Source organism: Carassius auratus, unplaced genomic scaffold, assembly GCF_003368295.1.
Source record: "Carassius auratus strain Wakin unplaced genomic scaffold, ASM336829v1 scaf_tig00214910, whole genome shotgun sequence".
Classification (NCBI taxonomy): Eukaryota; Metazoa; Chordata; class Actinopteri; order Cypriniformes; family Cyprinidae; genus Carassius; species Carassius auratus.
The window spans coordinates 33,522-60,000 of record NW_020527854.1 but is presented as its reverse complement, the minus strand read 5'-3'; the positions used below and the strand labels follow the sequence as shown (position 1 = coordinate 60,000).

General features: G+C 37.1%; 1 protein-coding gene across 1 annotated transcript in view; it reads right to left on the bottom strand.

The window, feature by feature from the left end:
* Positions 1 to 26,479, bottom strand: part of LOC113093174 (glutamate receptor ionotropic, NMDA 3B-like) — a 43,871-nt gene that overhangs the window by 3,147 nt on the left and 14,245 nt on the right. The window contains exons 2-7 of the mRNA XM_026259033.1: positions 20,106 to 20,743; positions 10,016 to 11,108; positions 8,654 to 8,799; positions 6,785 to 6,900; positions 4,078 to 4,229; positions 1,407 to 1,571 (exon numbers count right to left, since the gene is read on the bottom strand). Of these exons, the coding sequence (XP_026114818.1) occupies positions 1,407 to 1,571; positions 4,078 to 4,229; positions 6,785 to 6,900; positions 8,654 to 8,799; positions 10,016 to 11,108; positions 20,106 to 20,743 (2,310 nt within the window). The remainder of the gene's footprint in view (positions 1 to 1,406; positions 1,572 to 4,077; positions 4,230 to 6,784; positions 6,901 to 8,653; positions 8,800 to 10,015; positions 11,109 to 20,105; positions 20,744 to 26,479) is intronic.

Genomic DNA, 26,479 nt, shown 5'->3' with positions numbered 1-26,479 from the left:
CAACGAAGAAGGTCATTGCTGAATAGGCTGGCTGTTCACAGAGTGCTGTATCAAAATATATTCATAGAAGGTTGACTGGAAGGAAAAAGTGTGGTAGGAAAAGGTGCACAAGCAACAGGGATGACCACAGCCTTGAGAAGATTGTCAGTAAAAGCTGATTCAAGAACTTAGGAGAGTGTCACAAGGAGTGGACTGAAGCCGGAGTCAGCGCATTAAGAGTCACCACACTCAGACGTTTTCAGGAAAAAGGCTACAGCTGTCACATTCCTAGAACCAAGCCATTCCTGAACCAGAAAAAACATCAGAAGCATTTCACCTGGGGTAAGAAGAAAAAGAACTGGACTTGCTCAGTGGTCCACAGTCCTCTTTTCAGATAAAAGTAAATTTAGCATTTTATTTGGAAATCTAGGTCTTGAGTCTGGAGGAAAAGTGGAGAGGCACAGAATCCAACCTGCTTGAAGTCCAGTGTGAAGGTTCTGAAGTTTGAGATGATTTGGGTGCCATGACACATTGGGTTTTATCAAGTCCAAAGTGAATGCAGCCATCTACCAGGAGATTTTGGAGCATTTTATGCTCCCATCTGCAGACAAGCTTTGTGGAGATGGTGATTTCATTTTCCAGCAGGACCTGCCCACAGTGCCAAAACCACTTCCAAGTTGTTTGCTGACCATGGTATTACTGTACTTGATTAGCCAGCCAACTCACCTGACCTGAACCTCACAGAGAATCTATGGGGTATTGTGAAGATGAAGATAAGTAACATCTTTCAAACAATGCAGGGAAGCTGAAGGCAGCTATGAAAGCAACCTGGGCTTCAGTAACTCCTCAGCAGTGCCACAGGCTGATCACCTCCATGCCACGCTGCATTGAAGCAGTAATTTGTGCAAAAGGAGCCCCAACCAAGTACTAAGAGCTTAATTAAACCTGCTTCGGAGATCTTGAACATATTTGTTTTGTAAGTCTTTCTTTGAATGATCTTTGAGAAAATATTCACATTTTTTGAGATACTGAATTTTTGATTTTCCTAAGCTGTAAGTCATAACCATCAGAATTAAAACTAAAAACTCTTGAAATATTTCAGTTTGTGTGCAATGAATCTAAAATATAAGAAGGTTAGCTTCTTTATTATTAAATTACAAAAAACTTTTCCATGATATATATATTTTTTTTAGATGCACCTGTTTAACCTCCTAAATTGTGCTTTCAGCTTTCTAACACTAGAGGGAGCAGATGCATCTGTGTTTATAACAGGAACATGCCTTCTTGAATAAGATTTAAAAGGGATAAGAGTAAAATAGTAATTCCTTTAATTAACTGACACTACTTTAACATTATCAGCCTTTATACACTGATCTGTTTTTGAAGGTTATTTCAGTATGTTTGTCTATATTGAGACAGGCGCTCACCTGACTGGTGTGGAGCCAGTATTTGAATCTCTGCTGGTGGCGGAGGTGAGGCAGGATGAATCGGAAGAAAGTGTGCTCTCCAAGCAGAGTGAGCAAAGCACCTGCCACCCCCACACACAACAGCACAAACAGCCCCGAGAAATGCTGGATACCCATCTGCAGAGTCTGCACACACATGAACAATAATGCATAAAAACACAAGAGAAAAGATCAGAGTGGAAACACAGTACTGTCACCGACTGCACCTTTTCCCCTGAGAACTTATCTTTTTTTTTTTTTTTTTGCTGCACTGCACAAATATTTTTAACATTAATAATAATAATAAAACGAAGAAATGGTTCTTAAGCACCAAATCAGCCAATTAGAATCATTTCTGAAGCACCATTGATCATTTTTAAAAGATATCAATATAGAAAGCAGTTATATTAAACTATAGTAATATTTCACAATATTTACTGTATTATTGATCAAATAAATGGAGCCTTGATATGAGATATGAGTCTTTTTAAAAACATTTAAAAAATCTTATTGACCTCAAACTTTTGAACGGCAATTTGTGTTCCATTATTTGTTTATTATTTACTATGGATATCCAGATTATAGATATTTTTCAATGGCATCTCTTGTACCTATGTGACCAAGCAGTCAGAGTTAGGCTCCACTGAGAGCCATTTTTAAGAAGCTGACGACAAGCAACCTATACATTTTTTTGCAAGCAACCTATAAATCAGCAATATTTAATTGAATATATCAGCAGATGTTTTACCAGTGTTCTTGATTTCTTGTTAAATATTTAGCTCTCTCCAGGTATAATAGACCTTCCAGTGCCTGACCCAATGTTATTTTCCCCTCGGGTGTTAGAAGCCCCAACATACACAAAGGAATCCATCATCCCCCTGCAATGGCTTTGATCTGGAGGGAGAAGGAGTCCTGCTGACTAGAACTAATCACAATTTTATAAAGTATTGCTGTTATAATTGAAATGAAAGTTATGCTGACTTGGAGTAGTTGAAAAGGGGAAAATATTCCACTTCCTGTCCCTCATATGTGTGGGGCATGTTTCGCAATATCAGACACTCATTGGTCACCCAACACTGCACACATTGAGACTGTAGTCCCATGTTCACTCCATCATACCTCTTCTGCGAATGTGTTCATTCTTACCATATAACAGGATTGGCTACAGCCTTTTATCATGATGTCCCTTTCCAAGAGAGTGTACTGGGGGATAGTGGCTAAATGCACATATATATGCATTTTATGTACTAACCTTTAAGTTAATAATTTTATACAATGCATTTAATGTGTACATACATGCTGTACAAAGAGGTATTAAAAATATCAGCATGTAATTACATTAGTAACTCATTTTAACTCACCCCAAGCCTATCTATACCACGATCAATCAATGTTCATTTCCACATTTCATAATATTTATTTAAAATCAAAAGCTGTATTTTTTTTTTTTAATTAATGCACCGTGAACTAACATGAACAATTATAATTTTACATGCACAGATAGATAATGTAACTAAATTATTTTAAAACATGTATTGCTAATGTTGCCTAATGTTTAAGATTTGATGTGCACATTTAATACAATTATCCATAGTTCTTTTTCACAAGGATGCACTTAACCATTATAATGCATTAACCTTTTTGTAATGCGTTACCTTCAATCATGTCATATTAAAAAAATATTACAAATTCTCCCACATAAAGGTTCGACTGTACTCTTTTAGACAAATATGTATATGTATTTGGCTTTATACACTCTCTTGGCACAAAAACCAAAGAAGTGCTTTTGCTGTGAACAACAAAGTAGTATTAAGGAACACATATTGGCATTTGTTTCTCATTATTTATTTATTCATCTATTTTGAGAGTACGCCAGATGCAGCACTTAATGTTGGATTGTTTCTTTGAATTCCCCATCGCTTTCAACCCTGCATCTTTGTATCTGGCCACAACCCAAGATGCTGTTTGAAGAATTCTGACTAATTTAATAAAGGCTGAATTACGCTGAGGAGATAAAATGCCGCTTTTTGCATTTGAAGCTCTTACTATAAACAGCACTAGAATAAACATTCAAAGGGGGCGACTGACTGCGAGGACCTCACAGTCGATCCTGTCCGCTTGTTTGGAGAATTTATTGCACAGCAAAGTAGTGGTTTTAGAGCGCGGTGTCTGTGGTGACAGGACAGCTTGGCTCCGGAGCAAGAGAGAGGGGGGAGTGTGAGTTGAGTTCCAGCTGGCACAGGGGCCGAAAACAAATGTCATTGCTTGTGCTCATGAAGTCCCCCATTCATAACCACAGTTAGGTAATGAAGCCAGACTGTACAAAACAATGTCTTACAGGAGCGCTACAACTCCTGGGAGGTTATTGACTGAAGCTCCATTGATGGAGTGCGCTGGCGGCTGCTGCTCACAGCCTCAGGTGTGCGGGGCAGTACGGCTGACACGGAGCCCTCGGGAATGAAAATGGATTGTGGTGGCCCGACGTCGCTCTGACAGAATGGCTGTTAAACTGCAGGAGACAGTAATTCCAAACAAAAGGATTTTTCAAGGGGAAAAGAGCTCAGAGAGGAGCTTGGTCAAGGGCAGAAGCCGCTTGCTCGCCTGTGAACAAAAACACACGCTTGCTCTAAGACTGTCTTTTTTGATGGCTCACCTCTGTCACGGCAAAAACCCTCTTTCCACAGGGAACCACTTTATACCACTTGTCGTGCAGCATGTCCATGTAACCGTCAGACTTGTAGCGGCTGACATATTCAGACACGTTGCGAGTGAGAGGGGAGTTCTGGGGCAGCCCGATCCCATAACCTGAAGGCACAAAGAATAACAAAACAATAACTCAGCTAGACCCATGCATGCCTGTGGGGTATTGTTAAAGAACCAACCACATTCTAGTCTGAATTGATTCTTCTATTATTGATATGTCAGAGAACCTTGTGAAGGAACAAACATGTTATTCAGTATGTTAGTTAGCACCTAAAAAATAAGTGTACTTCTTTAAAGATTATTAAAACCAAATTATTTAAATTTGACATTATTAAAGGAACAGTTCATCCCAAAAATGAAAAACTGTTTAAGATGTAGACAAGTTTGTTTCTTCAAGAGAAAAGATTTGGAGGAATTTAACATTACATCACTTGCTCAACTAGCGGATGCCCTGCAGTGAATGGGTGCCGTCAGAATCCAAACAACTGATAAAAACATCACAATAATCCACAAGTAATCCACAAGACTCCTGTCCTGTCCATCAATTAACTGAAAAGCTTTAATCTTTAAGACAATTTTAACTTCCAACTGGTGCTTTTGACTAAAATGTAAGTCATCTATCGATATTATTGATTTCTCCAGTGAAAAAATAATCTTGTATGAATCAGGAGAGAAATATGCACAGATCAAACCGTTTCCACGTGAAAACTGTCCAAAGCAGTTCTAAACAAATACTGTATGTTGGTGGATTTTGATGTGAGAGGAAAACATGGGATGGACTTTTCACTGGAAGATGCATTAATAGATTATGGACTCAGAAGTGGCAGTTAAAACACCCAAATGATGGATTTGTTAAATTTAAACATGCAGCTTTCCACTTCACGAGGTGTTAATTGATGGACAGGGGTCGTGTGGATTACTTCTGGATTATTGTGATGCTTTTATCAGCTGTTTGAACTCTTATTCTGACGGCACCCATTCACTGTTGAGCAAGTGATGTAATGCTAAATTTCTAGAAATCTGTTCTAGAAATTCTGAACTATTCCTTTAAGTATGTTAAGACATAGTCATGAAAGTGTACTCTTTAAGTACACTTACTGTAAGATGACTTTTATTTACTAATTGATATATTATCTGCAAGTACAATTTAAAAAAAAAAATACACTCTTGAGATTTGAAATGCACATATAACTCAATTGATTTTCACAAGCGGAACCCTAATGCTTTAAATAACATTATCAAACTGAACCATACTTCAAAACTCTGAACAATACTCTGACATAATGTTTTGAACATACTCTTTTAGACAAACATATTAATTTTTTTAATAGAATATCAAAACAACTTCACTCATGAAGCTCAGCCAGATCAGTTATGCAGTGGGCTTTCGTTAAAGAGACCATCCGCATTCTGGTGTGAATTGATACCTCTATTATTGATATGTCAGAGAGCCTTGAGAAGGAACAATCATGAATCTTTGGCATCTTGTGCCAGTGCACCGTAGACAGAGCGTCTGTCATTGTGGCGTCTCTGCAGCCAGGCAGCCGGAGAGATACGAGCTCAGATCTGACATCCACAAATTTCATCAAAGCCCTCGCCTCACCGGCAAACCCACACATCACTCCCTGTAAGCAATCCCTCCCCTCCTTTCAGCACGTGGCACAACATCCCTTGCATCCTGATAAACTTCTGTCCTCTCCTACCGAGTTGCACCGCTGTATTTTACACAGTCCTCTACAACCAATAAATGTGCACTGTTGAACTCTTTGAAGAGGGGGCACCGGCGGGCTGCTGGAATATTCTTAATGGAGTGGATCCAGGCAGTCATAAAATGTGATGTCGAAACTAATACAATAAGGGATTTTCCAGCAGCGTTAAAAGGACACAGTCCACTCTGAAGAGATGGATTCTACTGAAGGGCGTTCTTTAAATTTGAGCAAAGCCTGTGAATTGAATTGATGCTATCTATCTATCTATCTATCTATCTATCTATCTATCTATCTATCTATCTATCTATCTATCTATCTATCTATCTATCTATCTATCTATCTATCTATCTACTAAAAAACTAATATACTACTCAACACACTTTTCATTGTGACAAACTTAGATGCCGGAGTCTGGTTTTTCGCCTGCATGGTTTGATTATGAACCTGGCTGTTTACAGGTTTTACAGACCCTGACGGGGCTGTCCATTTCAAGCCAGCAGATGTGATAGCGAGGGTTTAGTCTTGATCATCCATCTAATAAAAAGCTGGCTCAAAGGCGTAATGGAAGCTTTTGGCAGATAGCAGGGAAAATTCCTATGCATGCAGCAGGAGATAACATCCGGATGAGAGGTGCGGACACGCCTGGGTGACTGCCATGAAACCCATCTACACCCTGTAATAGCTTTCCCTTATGAAATGACATGTGTCAAACTTGACTTGCTTCGATTTGGAGGGTAATTACAACAGCCTTGAGGTGAATTCATGGACGGCTCTTAATGTGGGTGGAATTCTAATAATGTGTCTGTAGAAAGTGTTAGAAACACCTTGTGCCCTTTCAGAGAGCAACTTCACAGGCTTTTGTAAGCTAATATAATTCAACACGGCATGGCCAGAGGTGCTAGACGCCTGAAAGACAGCAATATGTCTCAGCGGAACAGAGGTTCTTACCTTCAATAGCAAATGGTTTTCCTACAGTCAGGAGTTTGCAGTCTGCATCTATGGACACCTCGTAGTCCAGCAAAGCCTTATCCATGATGAAGGCATCTAGCTGAGGGGGATCTGTCCTTCAACACACAGAGGAGGATAGTCAGAGCCAAACAAAACAGACACCGCCAGCCAAACTTTTGCTAATCGCTACAGACTTTAAATGACTTGTAAAGTTGATTACAATAAGCCTGAACCAAACTTAAACCCTGTAGCTATAAACTGCTTAAATCTTCTGGATTTAGTCAGATTTACTGAATAGAAAGTGCTTTTTGTGTACTATGTGTGTAACTTCCCAGCAAGTAATTTGCTCTAGCATTTTGTTTCTTTATAAAAGTTTACATTGCAAAGATTTTTTTTTTCATATAGAGGTTTATAGTGTAACGTATTAATAAGGGTGGCAAATAAATACATGCTGTTTTAGTTAATAAAAGTGGCTAATAATAGTGTTCAGTAAAGCTAATTAAATAAAATCAGCATGGGTTACATTATCCCAAAATAAAAATACAAATATTGTTTTTTTCAAGAGCATGGTCAAAAGCATCAAGCATTCTGCTGCATATGGGAATTCAAGTTTAGTGAACTCTGACCTCTAGATGTGGATTTTTAACATTTTTTGAAAGTATTTGTTGTTATTTATTATATATTAAAAACAAAAAAACAAAAATCCTAAAGCATGGCATATCCTGTTAGCTGTTCTCAGTTTCGAGTGTAAGGTGATGCTTGCTCATCAGCTGACCTCTATTTTACCTCAAGTGTGACAGAAAATAAAGTGAAGGAAAATTTGGCAGGATCAAACTAAGACTCTTATGCAACGTCTTAAAAAAAAATAAATAAAAAATAAAACTGTCCGGATGCTTGTCCTAAAACAATCTCACCCCCAGTTCCCAACTATGGCCGCGATCTCAACTCTAAAAATGCTGACCATGTAAGGTGTCTCCAAAAGGATTGGAAGAAAAGAAAACTGCTGTCAATCATAAAAGACAGGAAGTACAAAGCAAAAATACAGCTCTATGTGGGAGCCTGAATCTGAGGATGAATCGCTGTGTGTGTGTTTGCACACGCCTGCAAGGGTACGTTTGCCGGGGAGTTATCTGTTGTCTCAGAAGAAAACCTTTGGCCTCATTCAGCAAGTTTAGATTTGACTTGAGAGTGACTGCCTCTTTCTCAGCTTGGAGTCTGCAGCAGTCCCTGTTCTTTCAGGGATGAATGGAAAGCGAGACTACAGACGGAAAGCCTGGAGAGCAGACACTTGTTGCTGTCGACTCGGTTTGTTTAAACTGAGCAAGCTGGATGGCGCACATAATTCCTCATGAAAGAGGAATAATATTGATGGTGCATCATACAAAGCAGATCCACAGCGGTGTCAGAAGCTCTTGAGGGTGAGAACTGACTGGTGGCCTTTTATTGTGTCCCTATTTATTGTTGTAGTATGCGCCTGCAGCCTTTGGGCTGCTTGATGTCTGTGTATCCTGCAGAAACGTGAGCTTGATTTCCCTTTAGGCTTTTTTCAAGATGCCTATCTCCTGTTAAAGCTTTATTTGTTTTCTGCATGTTGCGCTCCTGCTCAGCACTACTTGATTTAATGAGTTAAAAGAATATGAATGTGTCTATGTGAGTGTGAGTGTTTAAGATGATAGCTTTCTAAATACACTTTATTGCAAGTGTTTTTCATTCAAATGAAAAAGGCTGTTTAGAAATTCAGTTTGATCATTTCATTAGATTTACCACTATCTCTCTCTCTCTCTTTATCATTATATTTTCATTGGACTTTCCACTGCTATGTTCAATTGCCTGTTATCTTTTGTTTCTCTCCTGGGTCTAAACACTTACTTGAGTGTAGAGACTCCATCCGGAGTGGTGGGCTTGTTGAAGCGCCTCATGTACTCGTACATCTCCGGAAAGCTCTTTTTCACATAGTCCTCAGCACTGCTCTCTCGAACTGTGCCGAAGCGAAACCCCAGAGACGAGTGATGGAGCTGGAAAACAGCAATGAAATGTGAATAGATTGTGGGAGAAAGGTTTAAAAACATAAACCTAGCACTTACAAAAACGTACCAAAAAAAATGTTGCATGGTACTACCATAGTTTTTTGAATAAGGGTTCACTCATATTTTTGTGGACACATACAATATACACTACTGTTTAAAAGCTTGGGGTATTTTTTTAAATACTTTTATTGAGTAAAGATGCATTAAATTGATCAATAGAGATGTCTATTTCAAATAAATGCTGTTCTTTTTAACTTTCTGTTCATCAAAGAATACAGAAGAAATATATATATAAAAAACAGTTGATTTAAATTGCAACAATATTTCACAATATTACTGTTTTTACTGTATTCTCCATCAAATAAATGTAGCTTTGGTGAGCATAACAGACTCATTAAAATAACGACTCCAAACTTAAAACGATAGTGTCTGTAAATTGTACAAAGGTCTAAGGCCATTAGTATTTTCACCAAAACAAAATGGTTTTAAGCCAGACATATCTTTTGCTGTAGTGGGCCAGTGGGAAATATCAGTTTCCAAAAATTCCTTTTTCCATTAATTGTAATCATACTGGGATTATATGAGGAATCAGAAATAAAAACAGACTAAATCCACAAGAACTGTGGCAATGTCTCCAAGATGCTTAAAGAAACCAACCTGTAAAGTTACAGTACTGTAAAATGCTTTAGGCACTTGTGTAAAACTGCAGTAAACTGACGATGCTTCAAAAAATAATGTCATCATAAATATATTTTATTGCACATAGCTTTTCAGGTAGCATTGCAGGAAGGTTTCTTGTAGACGTTGCCAAAGTTCTTCTGTTTGGATTTGGTTCTGTCTCAGTTTGTTATGATTCTTTATGTAATTGCAGATGGACTAGATGGTGATGAGATCTCTGTGTTGAGCACTGGCTTTTGTCAGACTCCTTGTGCATACAAAAATCTCACTGAAGTATTACAGTTAATGGCAAAATGAATGTTTGGAATTGTGAACTCATATTTCCTACTGACACACTACACCAAAAGATAGAAATAACTGGCCCAGTTTGTTGGTGAAAATACTAATGGCTTAAGACATTTGCACAGTAGTGCATATGTACAAGATTTTTATTTTAAGAGATACATTTTACAACACAGTCTAAATAAATCACCGAACAAAAGTATTTGTGTATTTCACCTCTTCAGGATGAAATGCAGTGTTTTACCTTGACATCATGAATCCCTGACACCTCCTCAAAGGTCTTCTCCCCGACCATGACAGCTGCTAGGTTGGCTGTGTAACTGGACAGAACCAGCAGGCAAAATATGGCCCAAAGATTCATGAGGAAGCGGCCCGTCCAGCACTTTGGAGTTTTACTGGAAACGGTCCGGCCGAACAGAATGGCATAGCAGAGGTTCAGTGCAGACGAGTAAGAAAAGACCCTGATGCGGTTGCGTCCGTGAGGGGTCATGCCAAACGGACTGTTCCACTCATAAAGGGTGATGAAAAGGGCTGTGATATGCAGTGCCACAAAGATGCCCACCCACATGGACCAGTGGAGCGGCCACATGAAGGCACCGATGGGTGCAGCCGTGTCCTTGCTCCGCACCAGGATCCCGAGACTGGTGGAGAAGAAGGGGCTGGTGAAGTCTATTACTCGGCTTCGAGCGGAGTTGATACTAAAGCTGGTGACGGCCATGTCTGCCACGCCACTGAGAAGGTCACCCACCAACCCAGTCCATCTACCTCCTTTCCATGCTCCGTACTTCCCATCGCCTACGATGTAAAGGTCAAACTGGAAGTGCATGTCCTCCGCTAACTTCTCCAGCAGGTCGATGCAGTATCCATAGCAGCATTTCCGCATGTCATTTGGCAGTGAACTGCTGTTGGTTTGCTCCAGCTCTCTGAACAGCTGGTTGAGGACTTCCGAGCTGTTGGTTTGAGGGTCAAGGCACAGCTGACCTGCCGGACATTGGCCCTCCTCGTCCACTTCCCGCGTGAACACAAATGGGTGCTCGACCAAGGTCACTACCCGCAATCTGCTCCCCACCACTGGGAGTCCTGCTTGCCAGCGGCCTCCGAGCCTAATCTCTGGGCCGTCCTCCCAGTGGTGTTGGGTCATGCCTGGCCACAGACCCTGCTCTTCCAAATCCAGACGGCCCGACTGCCAGCTTGCCTTGGTCACCCAACTTGGCTGGCCCAGGGGGTCTCGCTGTAGACTCCATATGTGGAAGCGCTGGGAGGTAAGGACCCTGGAGAGGGAGCGCTGCACTCGCACTGGGCCTGTCAGCCCCGTGAAAGAAGTGTTCGACAAGAACCTGAGCACAGCAGGGACACGAGCATTGTGAGGAGAATATATATTCATCCAGCGAAAGCAAAGACAGCGATGAGATGACAGAGCAAAAAAATCTGCTGCATCTCTAGCAAACTGAATCCTACACATGAGCCAGGGGAGATAACTAGTGAAAACAAGTGAAAGGAATACAATTATTGCACAAAAGTGATACTACATCAGAAATAGAGCTAGCAGCGAAAATAAAAAGCAATTTTAGTTATTTTATTTATTTAGTTATTATTATTGATGACCAATTTAATTGTTTTTATGGATTAAGTACAGTAATTCCAGTGTTGCTTATTGCATTAGTTTCATATCAATATGAAAAAATCTTTTTACCTTTGAAGCTTACTGTAGCATATTTCATACACAGGCCTCTAAATTATTAATATGTTTAAAACTTTGATGAAAAACCTTTTATATGCAATCTACTACTGTACTTGCCATCTGCTCTATGACTGTTAATTCATACTTTTCTAATAAGTAAAAGTCCTTTTAGTATAAATCTAAAAACATCAGGTTGCAGTATATGGGAATTAAAGAAATTATAGATTTTTATAAAATGAATATAATGGTTACCTTTATATTGTTAGTATTATTTCAAGACAAACTGTTACTGGACTAGAGCAACTTAGGTTTATTTGATTATCCATACATACATATATATATATATATATATATATTTTTTTTTTTTTTTTTTTTTTTTAGAAAAATCGTGTTAAAATGTGAGTATCAAATATAACATACTGTAACATAGTGTTATACAAAATCTCATTTAACAGTTTGGGCCTTTTTGGGAGTTTTTTTTCCTCTTCTTAATTATGATCTCCATATTCTCATATATATCATTCTACATGAGCAATAAAAGCCTGATCAAGTATACCCCCCCCCACCCCCCCAAAAAAGGTTAAGGGTTAAAGCCCACTATAACTGAAGGTGATTCATTCAGAACTAATTTGTTTTTGTGGGCATTTTGCTAAAGTTTTCAAGACTTAAGAGTTAAAAATGTCAGCCTTGTGTGAAAATGCTATTTGTTCAGTCGATCGCGTGCTTAAATACAGCAGCAGGAGCAGCAAGGGAACTCAGTTTGCGCTCACTGCTCAGGGAATCTGCATCTCACAGGCATGGCACATTTTGTTTAATGACCACAGAGAACATCCTCTGATTCACAAAATGTGCTTACAAATGCAGACGTAAGGTGCAGTTTACCATTTTTGTGGAACTGGTGATTTAAATCCATTCATCACTGTAAATGAGTGACAGAATACGTGGAACACTAAATCCATGAAGCAACATATGGTCATCGATAAAAAATCTTGCTTCATTAATCATTAGTCACTGCAGTAATTATTAGAATGAAAATGTTTCAAAAACATGTATAAGTAGCATATTTTATGTTTCTGTAGTATGACTTTATTCCCTATGAAAAACTAAAGGAGTTCAAAATGTTAGTTTGAAAATGTCCATAGACTAAAAATGTTGGGTGATCACCCTGGCTGTTATGATATAATATGTATAAATGTGTGTGTGTGTGTGTGTGTGTGTGTGTGCATGTTAAATAGGGATTTGAACCCAGGTCCTCTTGCATACAAAATGAAAATTACATCTCTAGATGATCTTGTCTAAGAAAAAAGTGTCACAACTGTCACATAATGCCCTCAAAAAAAAAAAAAAAGGAACATGATGCGTCTGCCAAGATTTGAATAATTATTTCTTATTCAAGAGCACCAGCTTTTCAAACGAACATTCCAAAAGGTTTCATCTTAAATTCTCAAAACAATATTTTTCACAGCAGGAGAAAAGAAAAAGAACAGAAGGGAATATAGATCACTCTTGAAGCACACTGAAGTTCAAGGCTTTCTTCAAAGGCATAAGGACAGAAGGGCAGGATTATGACCTGAGTAACGTGAATCACACTAAATCTTTTGAACCAATATATGACCTTTGACAGCCAATGTATTTAACTGCTGAGCTGCCACCATATTAGTTCTGTTAGCATCCATCAGAGAGTAGTAAACAAACAAATAAATAAGCAGAGCATGGCTTATAGGTGAATAACCCTGTGCCGCTCCGGATATTATACTCTTATGCTGTTCTGCATAGATCACATAATTGTGATTCCTTACACAGCCTAGCCACACTGCTTTTATGGCAAACTGTATGACATGTATTAGATCAATGATCGATTTTGGTCAATAAATCAGCTGAGGATGTAGAGAAGTCAAAGGGCTGCTGGGCAATGTCTGGGTCACGGAGGGAAGATGAAAAATCCAGAGTGAAAGAGGCTTGAGATGTGTGGCTAAATGAGGCCATAAATGATATGCACTCTGTGTGACCATAACTGCACACTTCCATTAAAACAGAGCAGAACAGAGAAAATAAAAGCAGAAAAAAATGGATTGCCCGAATCATTAATTTCTCCTGATAGCCCTGAATTTGACCCGTTGAGAACACATGATCTGGTGGGAAAGCAGAAGTTAAAAGACAGGAGATAATGTATTATCCACTGGAACAAAGCTGATTTCAGTTCTGAGATTTCTATCCGTGTGACTATTATTAAACGTTCCGAAAGCATTAGCACCGCAGAGGAACAATAATCCCTGTGTTGTTGTTTTCAGTTGCTCAGTTGCCTGTGCTTCAGTGCTACACGCTCATTTCTCAGAGCAAATACATTTCTCTTAACATGGGGCTGGGGGGAGTCTCACACCGGAGGTGAATATTAAGGATTAAATCACTGCTTTCAATCAGGTGGAAAATCTCAGGGGTCCTCTGTCACATATTTTTTCATTTTTTTAAAGTTTACTTATCTGAACAAGACTCAAATAACAAGAGTCACTTCAATCTTAAATCTGAAGATGCATTCTCTCTCTCTCTCTCTCTCTCTCTTTTTACCACGAAAAAATCTTATTTTTAAATAGATAAGGCTTCTTCCAGCATTCAGTGATAAGAGTTCTCCAATAGTGTGCACAGGGACTTGATTACAATCTGAGAAAACTCTACTATTTGTTTTCCAGTTATATACACCTTAGTTTTTTTCAAAGTGGAACATGCAGGTGCATCTCAATAAATTAGAATGTCATGGAAAAGTTCATTTATTTCAGTAATTCAACTCAAATTGTGAAACTCGTGTATTAAATCAATTCAGTGCACACAGACTTAGTTTAAGTCTTTGGTTCTTTTAATTGGGATTGTGTAGCCTAGTGAACCAAACTGAGAGACCGTTTTGAAGGCTCTGGAAACCTTTGCAGGTGTTTTGAGTTGATTAGCTGATTGGCATGTAACCATATTCTAATTTGTTGAGATCGTGAGTTGGTGGGTTTTTGTTAAATGTGAGCCAAAATCATCACAATTAAAAGAACCAAAGACTTCAGTCTGTGTGCATTGCATTTACCGGTATTTAATACATGAGTGTCACAATTTGAGTTGAATTACTGAAATAAATAAACTTTTCCACAACACTGATTTATTGAGATGCACCTGTAAAATCTTTACTCGTAGTAATGGGTTCCACACATCAAAATGCATTTTTAAAATATTTAAATATGTTGTAATTGACCGTGGAACTGTTTGCTATGCCTTTAGGATGTTAATTTCGGTTATTATTCCTAAACAACAACTGACGCTCATTAACCGATTATTAACCGTTAACCAACAAGATTATTTTAAATTAGAATTGAATTAAATTAGAAAGGATAAGTGTCTGTGATAGGATAAAAATACTAGCATTTGTTTCCCGGGGATTCATTTTACATGCACAAAAAGCAACAAACAACAGAACATGAAGATTCACATAGGCCTGGTCTTCATATCACATCACGCACCTGCAGCGCTTCTGCGAGCGGAGAAAAACATAATAAAGCTAGGATATATAGAGCAAATAAATATGCATATACATGAAATATATTTTTTACTTGATTAATAAATTACAAAAATGAACGAAAAAAACACAGTTTCGGTTCATTTTGGTGCTGTGCGAAAGGAAACAGACGGCAGAAAGCGACATCCTGTTTTTCTTTAGGCTTATTTTACGCACAAAGATTTGTTTTTATTATGAATATACACAAATAAAGGTAAACCGTTTACAATTCTGATTAATTTTATGACCAAAAGGAGAAGTTTCTTTCACTGTTAGAACGGAAAAAATCAAGTGATTGCCGCATGCGTGCACAAAGTTAAGCTTTGCTACTTTGACAATGCAGCCTGTTTATTATCATAATAAAAAACAGTCAATCAAAAGTGTGTGTGTGTGTGGGGGGGGGGGACTGCTCAGTTTAAATATGTAATAAAATCTGTGCTCTTAAATGTTATTACCATACCGCCATGATGTTATTCAAAACATTTCGAAGTAGGCTATAATTAATAATAATATGGCATTCAAATACATTGCGAATATGGAAACGTTTGATTTTGTGTCAAATGAGAGACCCAATGTTAGTTTCAGTTTCGTTTTAGCCTAAATGAATTGGTTTTGGCTTGTTGTTTATGTTGATATGACTTCTTATAGGCTATTTTTTTAATTTTTTAATAGTCTACTGTTAATTTAAATGATTTTTTGTGGGGTGAGGGGAACTAAAATAGCATAGCTATGTTTACAGTGTTTATTATAATGTTTGTAAACATTCAGAGTCGGCATTAAGTCTGTTTCTTAATGAAATAATAAAATGTGACTTATTAATAGGCTATCGTTTTTTTTCTCTCTAAAAAACAAAAAAAATTCATATGTGTAGCGAAGCCTATTATAACAATGCAGCAAACCTTTTTTAATATTTTGATAAATTACTGAAAATAAATTACTTTTTAAACCATTTAATTGATTGTATTATACAAACAATTATACAATTCGTAATGGTCAGATAACGGTTAACCGGTTAAAATGCAAATCCTTACTATGCCTACATATTTTTAACCTTCACCATCAAACTATTAAGTAACTTGATTTTGACTGAACTGACTATGGGATAAGAACAGAATGTGAATTTAACTGAGCTGAATAATGCAATGGCTTCTTTAGCGCATTTATAGCTAAACTGAACTTGTTTCATAATTGATAAACAGTTATTGAACCGACTGGAACCAACACTGAACTGTCTTAAGCTGAATAATGACACTATTGTCTTTTTAGAGCTGCTTCGCGAGATAATTTGAATCTCTCGCATGTTTGATACATATCTGATTCTCTTATTTTATTGGTAATTATACTGTGAAGCTGCTTTGAAAAAAAAGTGTATTGTATAAAGCACTATTTAAATGAAACGCAACTTAACTTGATACATGTATCAACATTTCAGTACAGTAATGTAAATCGGCAACCTTTAAAAAATAATCATAATAAAATATTTTTTTATAATAATAAAAGCAGCATGAATTGATTCCATTTTTTTACATTGAGAAAATGTACTGTTGAAAACAGTACCAAAGCAGCAGTAGCAGCAGCAATAATAATCTAAATAACAATAATAATTTATCTTTTTAACCTGAATGATAAATTGTAAATATTTAGTCCATCAGGATTTGCACAACAATCTCTGTATTCTGTGATACTAATGGACAAGCCTCCCACAGCCTCCTCCACTAACACAATGCATCAAGCTGAGAGGCAGTGGACCGCAGGCTCTGTGAGCGTTTGACATTGAACTGGACACTGGCATTGAAGATGAAGAAAGAGCCTGGCGACCTGAATGCAGAAAGCTTTTTGTCCTGTTTATGGAGGTCAGTCAGTGAAGAGGACGCAGTAGTGTCACAAATGGCTGCAAATGCTTCACTGTGTAACTGCTAACTTGATGGTTTATGTAAATGCACACAGGGATATGGTTTTGATCAAGGAGGTATAAATGTATCGAAAATGCCCCTGAGTCAGTTGATTGCATTTAAAAGTCTCTAGTGACTCCATCACTAAAATAACTTTAAGATATGGGGCCATACCGTGGCCGAGACAGAATATTCCTGTAATTTAATACTAGTGGCTGGAATACTAATGCAGCCTTTTTCCTTGGAGAGTATTTACTACCTTATAATTCCCTTAATGTAAAGCATGCTTAATTTGTCTGTGCAGACTAATGACTAAAGGTGAATTTAAAGCTCGAAATGACTACACTGCGTGATCAGATAACAAATTAATTCATGATTACAAGATAAGATAACATTTTAAAGTATTGACAATGTTGGAGAAGCTAATTTAAAACTTTAGCTAGATAAGGAAGATACGCATAATCTACAGCAGTTGAGCCAGAAAGCAACACTTAATAAAATAGTTAACAATAATACTAAAAAAAAAATTCTTAAAATAATATATATATATATATATATTATATATATATTAGGGCCGGGACTCGATTAAAAAAATTAATCTAATTAATTAGAGGCTTTGTAATTAATTAATCGAAATTAATCGCATTATAATCGCATATAAATATTTGACCTGAGAACAGTGAGAAGTAATTTTTTTTCACATGGATTTATAGTATACCATTCAATAATGACTGAATACATAAGCTTAAGCAACAAAATATTGTTTATTTTTGTTCAACCAAGTCTAGCAGACCAGTGCAATTTTTGCCATGAAGTGTAGCAATAGCATATTTAGAAACAATTTAGAAATAGTACATTTCAGAAATTCAGGTAGCTTATAGGTGCTGGAACCTTCTGTAAAGTGTTTTTTAAGTAATACACAATACTGTCAATTACATTCAGAAAATTGGAAACACTGACTATTAGAACACATCTCTCTGTTGCTTCAGAGGCCAAAACATACTAAGTCCAACTCTCAATAACCTTGGCCAAAACAATAAAGAGTTCAACATAAACTTTTGCACCAACAAAATAATACATAGTTCAACATAAAGTGTAAAGTCCACGCTAGCTGCTATATGTTTTGCGTTGAGGTTATACTTGAGACTCGGATGTGCTGCGGTGATATGCGAACCGATGCGAACGCTAGTTGGTGGTCCAGTATAATCGGTCCGCCGAAACGCATCCAGTGAGAAACGTTCCGCGGTGCAAAAGTAAGTTATTAAAAATCCGGGATTTTTTTTCTGTAACTAATTAATCGTAGTTAACGCGTTATTTTTTGTGTAATTAATTAATCTCAATTAACGCGTTAAAGTCCCGGCCCTAATATATATATATATCGAGCATCGCGTTAGTTCAGTCAGGCCACGTTAGTCATGCTTGCATCAGCTGACATTCAGCTGTTCTTGACGTGTGCCAATCCAGTCTTGACACCTATCACCTGCGGTCTATTTAAATTCCCATTATTCAGTATCTCTTCCATCGCATCGCTGCTTGCAATTAACTCCCTCGTCCAACCCCAACTCCACCAACTGAACTGTAATCCGACCTAACTTTTGTTCTTTCTTTACTGTCTCTTCATTGGAAGCAGTCTCTATCACATTTTGTTTACAACTCACGTAATTGTGAATTGTAATTATTTATGCTTACAATGGTTCTGTTCTGTACCCCAGTGGGGTTTGTCTTGCTGCTCTCCCCGCTCTGTCCAAGAATGGCTGCATGGACAGGCGTGTGGAGTGTTGCCCAGAACATAACCATACCGCCAACACTAACTGTATGCAATTATAATTGTCATTAAATATACTTGATGGAAGTGGGTCTGATTGAAATATATATTATATTGTAGGTTTTATCAAAATCTATAATGAAAAAAAGGATTGTATGAAATTAAAAGATTTAAACTGGGTCTCACATAACAATTATACATATAAAAAGAAACCTGTATTGAATGTAATCCATTAGCAGTGATATTTTGCAGCAAAAAAGTCTTCCGCATTATCTGCACACTGCATACTTAAATTAATGCGTCATGACAGTGCTTTAATTTTTGGTTTGCACACAACAGTGTGACCTGTGATTTTTGACTTTTTGAGTCATAAGACTGTGCATAGTTGTTTCCTTCACTAATGGCTAATTCTTTGACAGTCTCCAGAACCCCTGTACATAATTGAGTTCGAAGGCCAGGGTTCCATAAGCCACATATGTCACATGCACATTCCACATTAATCAGAAATGTGAAACATGGTAAATGGGGTGCAAAATGTGTGCCTTAATTTTCAATTTACATAAACTACATACACATGCGTAACCTGGCATGTGACTCTTTAAGACATAGGCCTGTATTTAATAAATAAGATCTTGCATAGATGTTTCCTATTTTGACTCAGTCTCCAGCTTTATTGTGAATGATTGGACTAGAACACAAAGGGGTCACGTAAGCCACACATTTGTCAAAAAATTACACACTTTTCAGAAACGTGAAATATGGTAAAAGGGGTGTAACGCATGATATTTTACTCTTTAAGAACCATAAACTTCAATAAATAAACCATGGATAGATGCTTCCTTCACTGATTTCCTAACTGGATACAATAACCAGCTTTATTGTCAAAAACATGGTCCATGATTTCACATAATCGGCAAATTTACCACACTTACACACTAATCAGAAATGTGAAACATGGTAAATGAGGGTACCTGTGCAATATGTGTGCTTTAATTTTCAGTCTGCAGTCTGCTCACATTTGTGACATTACCTATGACATTTGACTCTTTAAGAGACACAAACTTTAATAAATAAACCATATAAAGTTATTTTCTATGCTAATGTCCTATTCTGACACAATCTCCAGATTTATTGTGAATAGCTAGGTCTGAGGGTCATGGGATCATACAACCCTGCAAAAAGGGTTACATGAAAATTGCACATTAATCAGAAAAGTGAAACATGGTAAACCGGGTTTTACCTGTGCCCAATGCAGCCTATTAGTTATAATGTGACATCGCTAAACGCTACATCACTGTTGTTTACGTCTCATTATATCTAAAATGGCTTGTTATTGGAAAAACAGCTTGTTACTAGAAAACAAACTTTATTTTTGATTAGCTGTGATACAGTTATAAAATGTGGTTAAAAATAGTATTGCTACGTAGTAAGCTATTTAGCTGTAAAATGTTATACATGCATGCTTACCTGGCAAGGTATTGTCCAGAGGAGGGCAGCTCATGTTTATTGGGCTTGTCGAAGCAGTTGACCATGTTCTGGATAAGAGCCAGGTCTGGTCTCACCATGGTCGCGGCATATACAGCCCTGCCAATGAGCTGCAGGGTATCCCTAATGTAGAAGTTCAGAGGCTTGCGATTGACCTCCCCATAAGCCAGAAGACCCAGGGGGGAGCCAATGGAGTGTAGAGAATCCAGACTAAGCGGGTATCCCATGATCCAGTGCACTGGGGGCAATGTATCGCTCAGCTGGTGGGCGCTGCGCAGCACTCTTGCTGTACATTCAGGATCAGAGCTGAAAAGCACCACAGAAGACGCCGGAGCAGAAGGAGTCCTGCTGAGGAGCTGTGAGAGGAGCTCCATTACCTTGTCTTCACTCAGGTTTTCTTCCAGTCTGGACAGGTTAAGGGTCTCCCACAGGTGCCAGTGGGCTCCTTTCAAGCCCAGATGGCCCCGCTGTTCAAGTTCTTCCAGCATTCCCGTGTTCCCACCTCCGGGACAGAGAATGGCCGCTCCGCCCTGCCAGCCTCCCTTCAGCAACACCGCCAACAGCAGCTCCGACAGTCCTGAAGGGGGCGTACGTGTCATCATCTGTAAATGGAAGCGGTTCTGAAACCGGAAAACATATACAGCAGTGTTAATTTTGACACAAAATTTTAATTTAGTTTTAGTCTTAGTCTTTTGACTATAATTCTTTTTAGTTTTAGTCAAGTTTTAGTCATCTGATTTGTTTTAATTTTAGTCTTATTTTAGTCGACTAAAATTGCTTGGTATTTTAGTCGACTAAAATAAGACTAAAATCAATAACAGATTTACTAGACAATTTTTACAGCTGGTATAGGAAACAAACTTAACCAAAATATATAAAACACAAATTCAACTTTATTTCAACTCAACTGTCTTTATTTCGATTCAAAAAATTTTATGCAGCAACAAACACTGTCATGATAATGTAAACAATAACTAGCTGCCAATTGACCATCAATAAAAGAAAAATAAAGTTAGGTCCAGGACCTTAAAGCTTACAGCTGAGCTGAACAATAAGTGCATACATTTAAAGTAAATATTTAATAAGTTGGCAGCTAGGTGGATAAAAAAAGTAACAAGATTTTATAAGGTATTCATTTGTCTAGCAATATTGTATGTTTTAAATACTACAATATTGCTAGATTAGTATGTATAATGATAGGATGTGAACATTAATGTTTCACATGACTAATATGGAAATATTTGTGATATTGTCAACAAGTAGAACATTATAAAATATACTAAACATTAGTATTAATCAAATCAAATGTATGTATCATAATATTACGTATTAGTATTGTGCTCTCATCTAACTTGAAGAAGGGGCTATTTTACAGTACTTTTCAGTTCGTAATATTTAATGCTACAACATCTACGCACTGCAGTCTTCCAATTTTGCTTAGCTCAATAAACAAAAGAACATCGTTGTGAAATTACATTTGAGAAAATGTCCGGGTGGCTCGTCTGTAAATGTCTTTTCAAATTGGTTGTGTTCTTGCCACGAATGAGCGCTCCGCGTGCTTTACGCTTTGTTTTGTTTTGTTCGTTGTCAAACGTGAAGTGAGCTGTGGAAATTTTGTCGCTCTTTTAGACATCATCTCTTCGAATGCCGTCTTCCCGGGAGCTCATTTAAAAACTGAAAACCTTCGCTTCACGTCTCAATAAGTCAGGCTCGGATTGGTTCTCTTCTCTCATGCAGTCTGTTCCGTTTTGCCGGTTCTTTTGCTCATTCCTCGCATCTCTCCTGTCTGGTGATTTGATTTTCGTCACAGTCTATTTTCGTCTCGTCCTTTATTCGTTGACGATAATGTCAATCAATTTAGTCATAGTTTTAGTCTCCATCAGTGCCTTCTATTTTAGTTTTCGTTTCGTTTTCGTCCGCAAAAATATATTCGTGACGAAAATAATGACGAAAATATTTAGTCAACGAAATTAACACTGATATACAGTTAGGTCTAGCACTGCATGACTAAGTGAAATAAAGGCAAAATGGTGCTAAGTGCAATTATAAAATCAAAAAAGTGCAATTTAATTAAACCTATATATGCAGTGCATTTTCCAGTGTGAAACATGCCACTGTGTTTTGTTACACACAAGCAGATTTTGATTCAGTGTTTTCAGTGTTTCAGAGCAACCTGATTCACAGATAATGCTGCTCCACTTGAGTTTTGGTTGCTTATAACGTGCATTTTGGGGAAGCAACTTTCCTATCTTTCCAAACTGTTGTCAACAAAAGAGAAGCTTTAAGACAGGAGTAAAACTCCGTTCCTGGAGGTCCACAGCCCTGCAGAGTTTAGTTTCAACCCTAATTAAACACACCTGATGCAGTAAATCAAGTCACATGGTATGTGTTTGGGAGCAGGATTGGAACTAAACTCTGCACCCCTGCATTGGTGCATTGGTTTAACGGTTAAACAGCCATAAAATACAAATATTGTAATTTTAAAGCTGTACTGTATATTATTTTTATTATGATATTTTAATACTATTTTTTATTATTATTAAATCTTAATATAGCACTATTTATCTTTTTTATTTCCTTTTTTATTTTTTATAATAGAATTATAAATGATAAAACAACAACAACAATATTACCACTACAACTACTACTACTCGTAGTAGTAGTTATAATAATTTATAGTCATGATATATTCATTTTTGGCCAAATTGTATCTTTATTAAAAATTTACAAAATTGCAATTTGATAATGTCTTCATACTCACAAGAAAGAAAAAGAAACAAAAAAAATCCATATATCTTCATGCTGCAAATACGTATTGTATTGCCTAATCGTCCCCTTGGAATTATAAGGTTCTATATGACATTTTTGTCAAAATTGAGTGTTCACATATTCTTATTCTCTGACAATTTATTTACATTATGTGATGTTTTATTTTAAGTTGTGTACATTTTGGGATTTTTTATTGAAAAAACAAAAAGGTTCTATCTACAGAAGTCTATGGAACACAAAAATTTTAAAGCTCAATATCTCAAAACTACTCAGAACGCATATAGAACCTTATAATTCCAAGGGGACGTAATGACTTTACATTTGAATAAGTAAAAGTGAAGACTAGGGAGAGTGTTTGATCTCCTGTGACTTCCATCTCCCAAAGCTGACTTAATAGGCAAACCATAGGCATCCATTTCGTATATATATAGGAATATATTACTGATTCTGAACTTATGATGACCTCATTCTCAAGAATACCGAACACAACACTTGTTTTGATGCAATCTTGGAAACATTTGAATCACTTGAATAAAAACCAGGCACTAAAACAGTGAGGAAGAGCCGTCAACGCTCATCTGAAATAGCTCCTGGCCATTTCTACACAGACACTCTGCTGTTTTTGATGTGGACTGACAGGGAGGCGTGCATGAATGTGCTGTGAGACTGAAAGATTGGATGCTTGGGTGTTCTGAGGAGGAGAGCAACTGTTTGAACCTAGTGGGGGGCTTCTGCGTTGAAGAGGAGTCCCCACGCAAAGTTAAAACCTATGTGACTGGAATACCATTACCGCCAGCGGCTCTGACACGCGTCCCTGTGACTTTCACTGCTACTTAGGGCACAAGAATTAGCACGCACCCTGACGACTCCATGCGGTGATGCCAAACCGGATGAACTTGAAGAAGAAAGATTCACACGCCATTCATTGGTCTCGAAGTTCTGCTCTGCTGAAACAAAAGTATTTGGCTTTTCAAAAAATTGAAATGGACCAGGGGGTTGTGTTGTAGGGAACGGGGGCATGCTTATTTTTTATTTACCAGTAAATCCAGGTGATGCCAGGTGAATAGCAAACAAACAAGCAAACAAACACCTTCTGTGTGAAGGCAAACTTTCAGCCTTGAGGCTTCTCATTGCTCAATCGATCTGAAAACAGCTGCTCCTCCAAACAATACCTGCGCCCGGTAGGACTTTACCCTTCTCACGTCTAAATGGATCCACAAGCTGACAGCTTCTGAGAAGCATGAGCAGCTTGATTTGTTCTCCCTGTCTTGGAAGTTTAGCGGAATATGTCTATTTCCATTCCCACTTTTCCCACACCTTGCAAGCAATTTTCACAATCTGTCTTAACACCGGGGGGAAATAAATGGATGCTATTTTTTACCTGACATCTCATAAATGGTCCAAATGCAGTAGAGTAACATTTCATTAATATCTAATATGGCAGCATACAGGTTTTGCAGACTAATACAAACAGTAGTTTGGCCATCAAATTATGGGGCAGGTGTGGAGGACGGACGTGCTGAATCTATCTGTCACTCTCACACCGCAATGGCACCTGATCCATAAACAAACCATAATTGAGCAGAGAAATTGGAAATTACTGCCTATCTTTCTGAAACAGACGGCAAAACTCTAGTAAAACCCAATGATTTCTGCTCTGATAGCTGATGATTTGGTGAGGTACCTAATTTTGAAATTATGGTCATTTTTATACAGTCTGCATTTAATTTTACTTAGTATAGGAGATCATTTTATTTTAAATTCATCGTTGATGGGAAAAGACACAAAGGTTTTAACTCAAATTCTTCCTCAGTATGCAAATCAATTAAATCGCACCCATCCTCATTTTCAAAACGCTAATTGTATTGACATCATCATTCATTAGCCAAAGTTCAATTACTAAAATCATTAAATAATTTCCATTTAAATACTAGCCAATTTTCATGTAAAAAAGAAAGAAAAAAACTTTTATCTCCTTACATCTGAATTTGTCAACATATCTGGTTTCCCGATCTTTTAAATGTAAATAATGTGCAATATTGAAATTTATAATTTAGAGACTCATCCGATGATAATATATGCCAATATTTATAAATGATTGATTTAATTGTATTACTATGCTCATATATCAATGAATAATTTAATAAAAATTTTCTTTGTTTCTTAATATGTTTATCTATTTTCAAAAGACCATGTCTATTCGATTTCGATTCGATTCGTCTTATCTAATGCATTATTTAACCAACTTTGTTGATAACCTTTAGAACGAAATCTTTGAAATTGCAATTTTACCTGTTCATCAAATTCATGTGTATTATTGCAATTACTTTCTAATCTTTGCAATTGGATAATTGGCAAACTACGTTTTAAAGGAGCTGGATGATAACTGTCAATAAATGATATATTGTGTTTTTATCTATTGGTTTTTGAAATACTGTTGTGTGTAAAAGGCTAATTGATCTTTCTTACTTTCACATCCCAAAAATTAAGCTAATCACACATTTTTCTATTATAAATTAAATTTACTGAATTTTCAAATTAATAAACAGCACAAATAAATCTAATTCTAGTTGAGAACCTGACCGAATCATAAAACAATCATCTATATATTGCATCCAAACCTTAATGTTTGAATGAAATGGATTATTCTTATAGACATGATCTTGTTCAAATTTACCCATAAATAAATTCCCATCATTTGGTGCTACTGGAGTGCAACGGATCGTTATTTTTAAGTTTGTGGAATAGATACTAATGGTTGTTTATTTAAATTACAAGACTGTATGATAAATATAAGATAATTTTTGTTGTAATTACGGATATATTGTGTGGTGTACTAGTGGAGCTAATGATCTGTGTTGTGTATATACATTAAATTTGAATAGTATTCAAATGGAAATGATTGAACTTTGGCTAATGAATGATGACGTCAATACAATTGGTCATTAGTGATTGGAAAAGTGGGTGGGGGCAAATTAATTGCTTTTTACACTGAGGAAGGCTTTGAGCCGAAATGTTTGTGGGTTGACAGAATGACTAATTGATGAATTAACTCCCCTGTATGCTGTTCCAAACCTGCATGACTTTTTTGTGAAACTAAAAAGAAACAGTTTTGATTACCACTGACTTTTGAAGTTTTAATAGTTGGGTAAACTTCGAGAGCAGTGAATGGGAGACTACCACAAATATATTTTTTGCATTCCCATTTGCTCAAATAGTAAGAGAAACACTCAACGATAGTGTTTTCATGACTTTTAATCAAAAGAAAAAAATGGAGAGAGACTGAAAAAGGCAGTCAGAATAGAGAACGCTATCAAATTTACCATCCCTCCCATAAACGCTGCATTAGAAACACCCTTTCATTAGCATTAACAGTTTTTTTGTAATTTGATGCAAAGGTGATGCAATACAAAGTGAAAAGGGGTTTATTGTACAAACAAAACAAAACACTGAAATATTTATTTTAAGGTTTAGTGTAAATTATGGCAGAAATTCTGTTTTGTTTTGTTTTTTTAACTATCCCTTAAAGGAAATCCTGCATAATAGTTTTTTGGGTCATTTCCACCACATGGGTTTTATAGTGCACT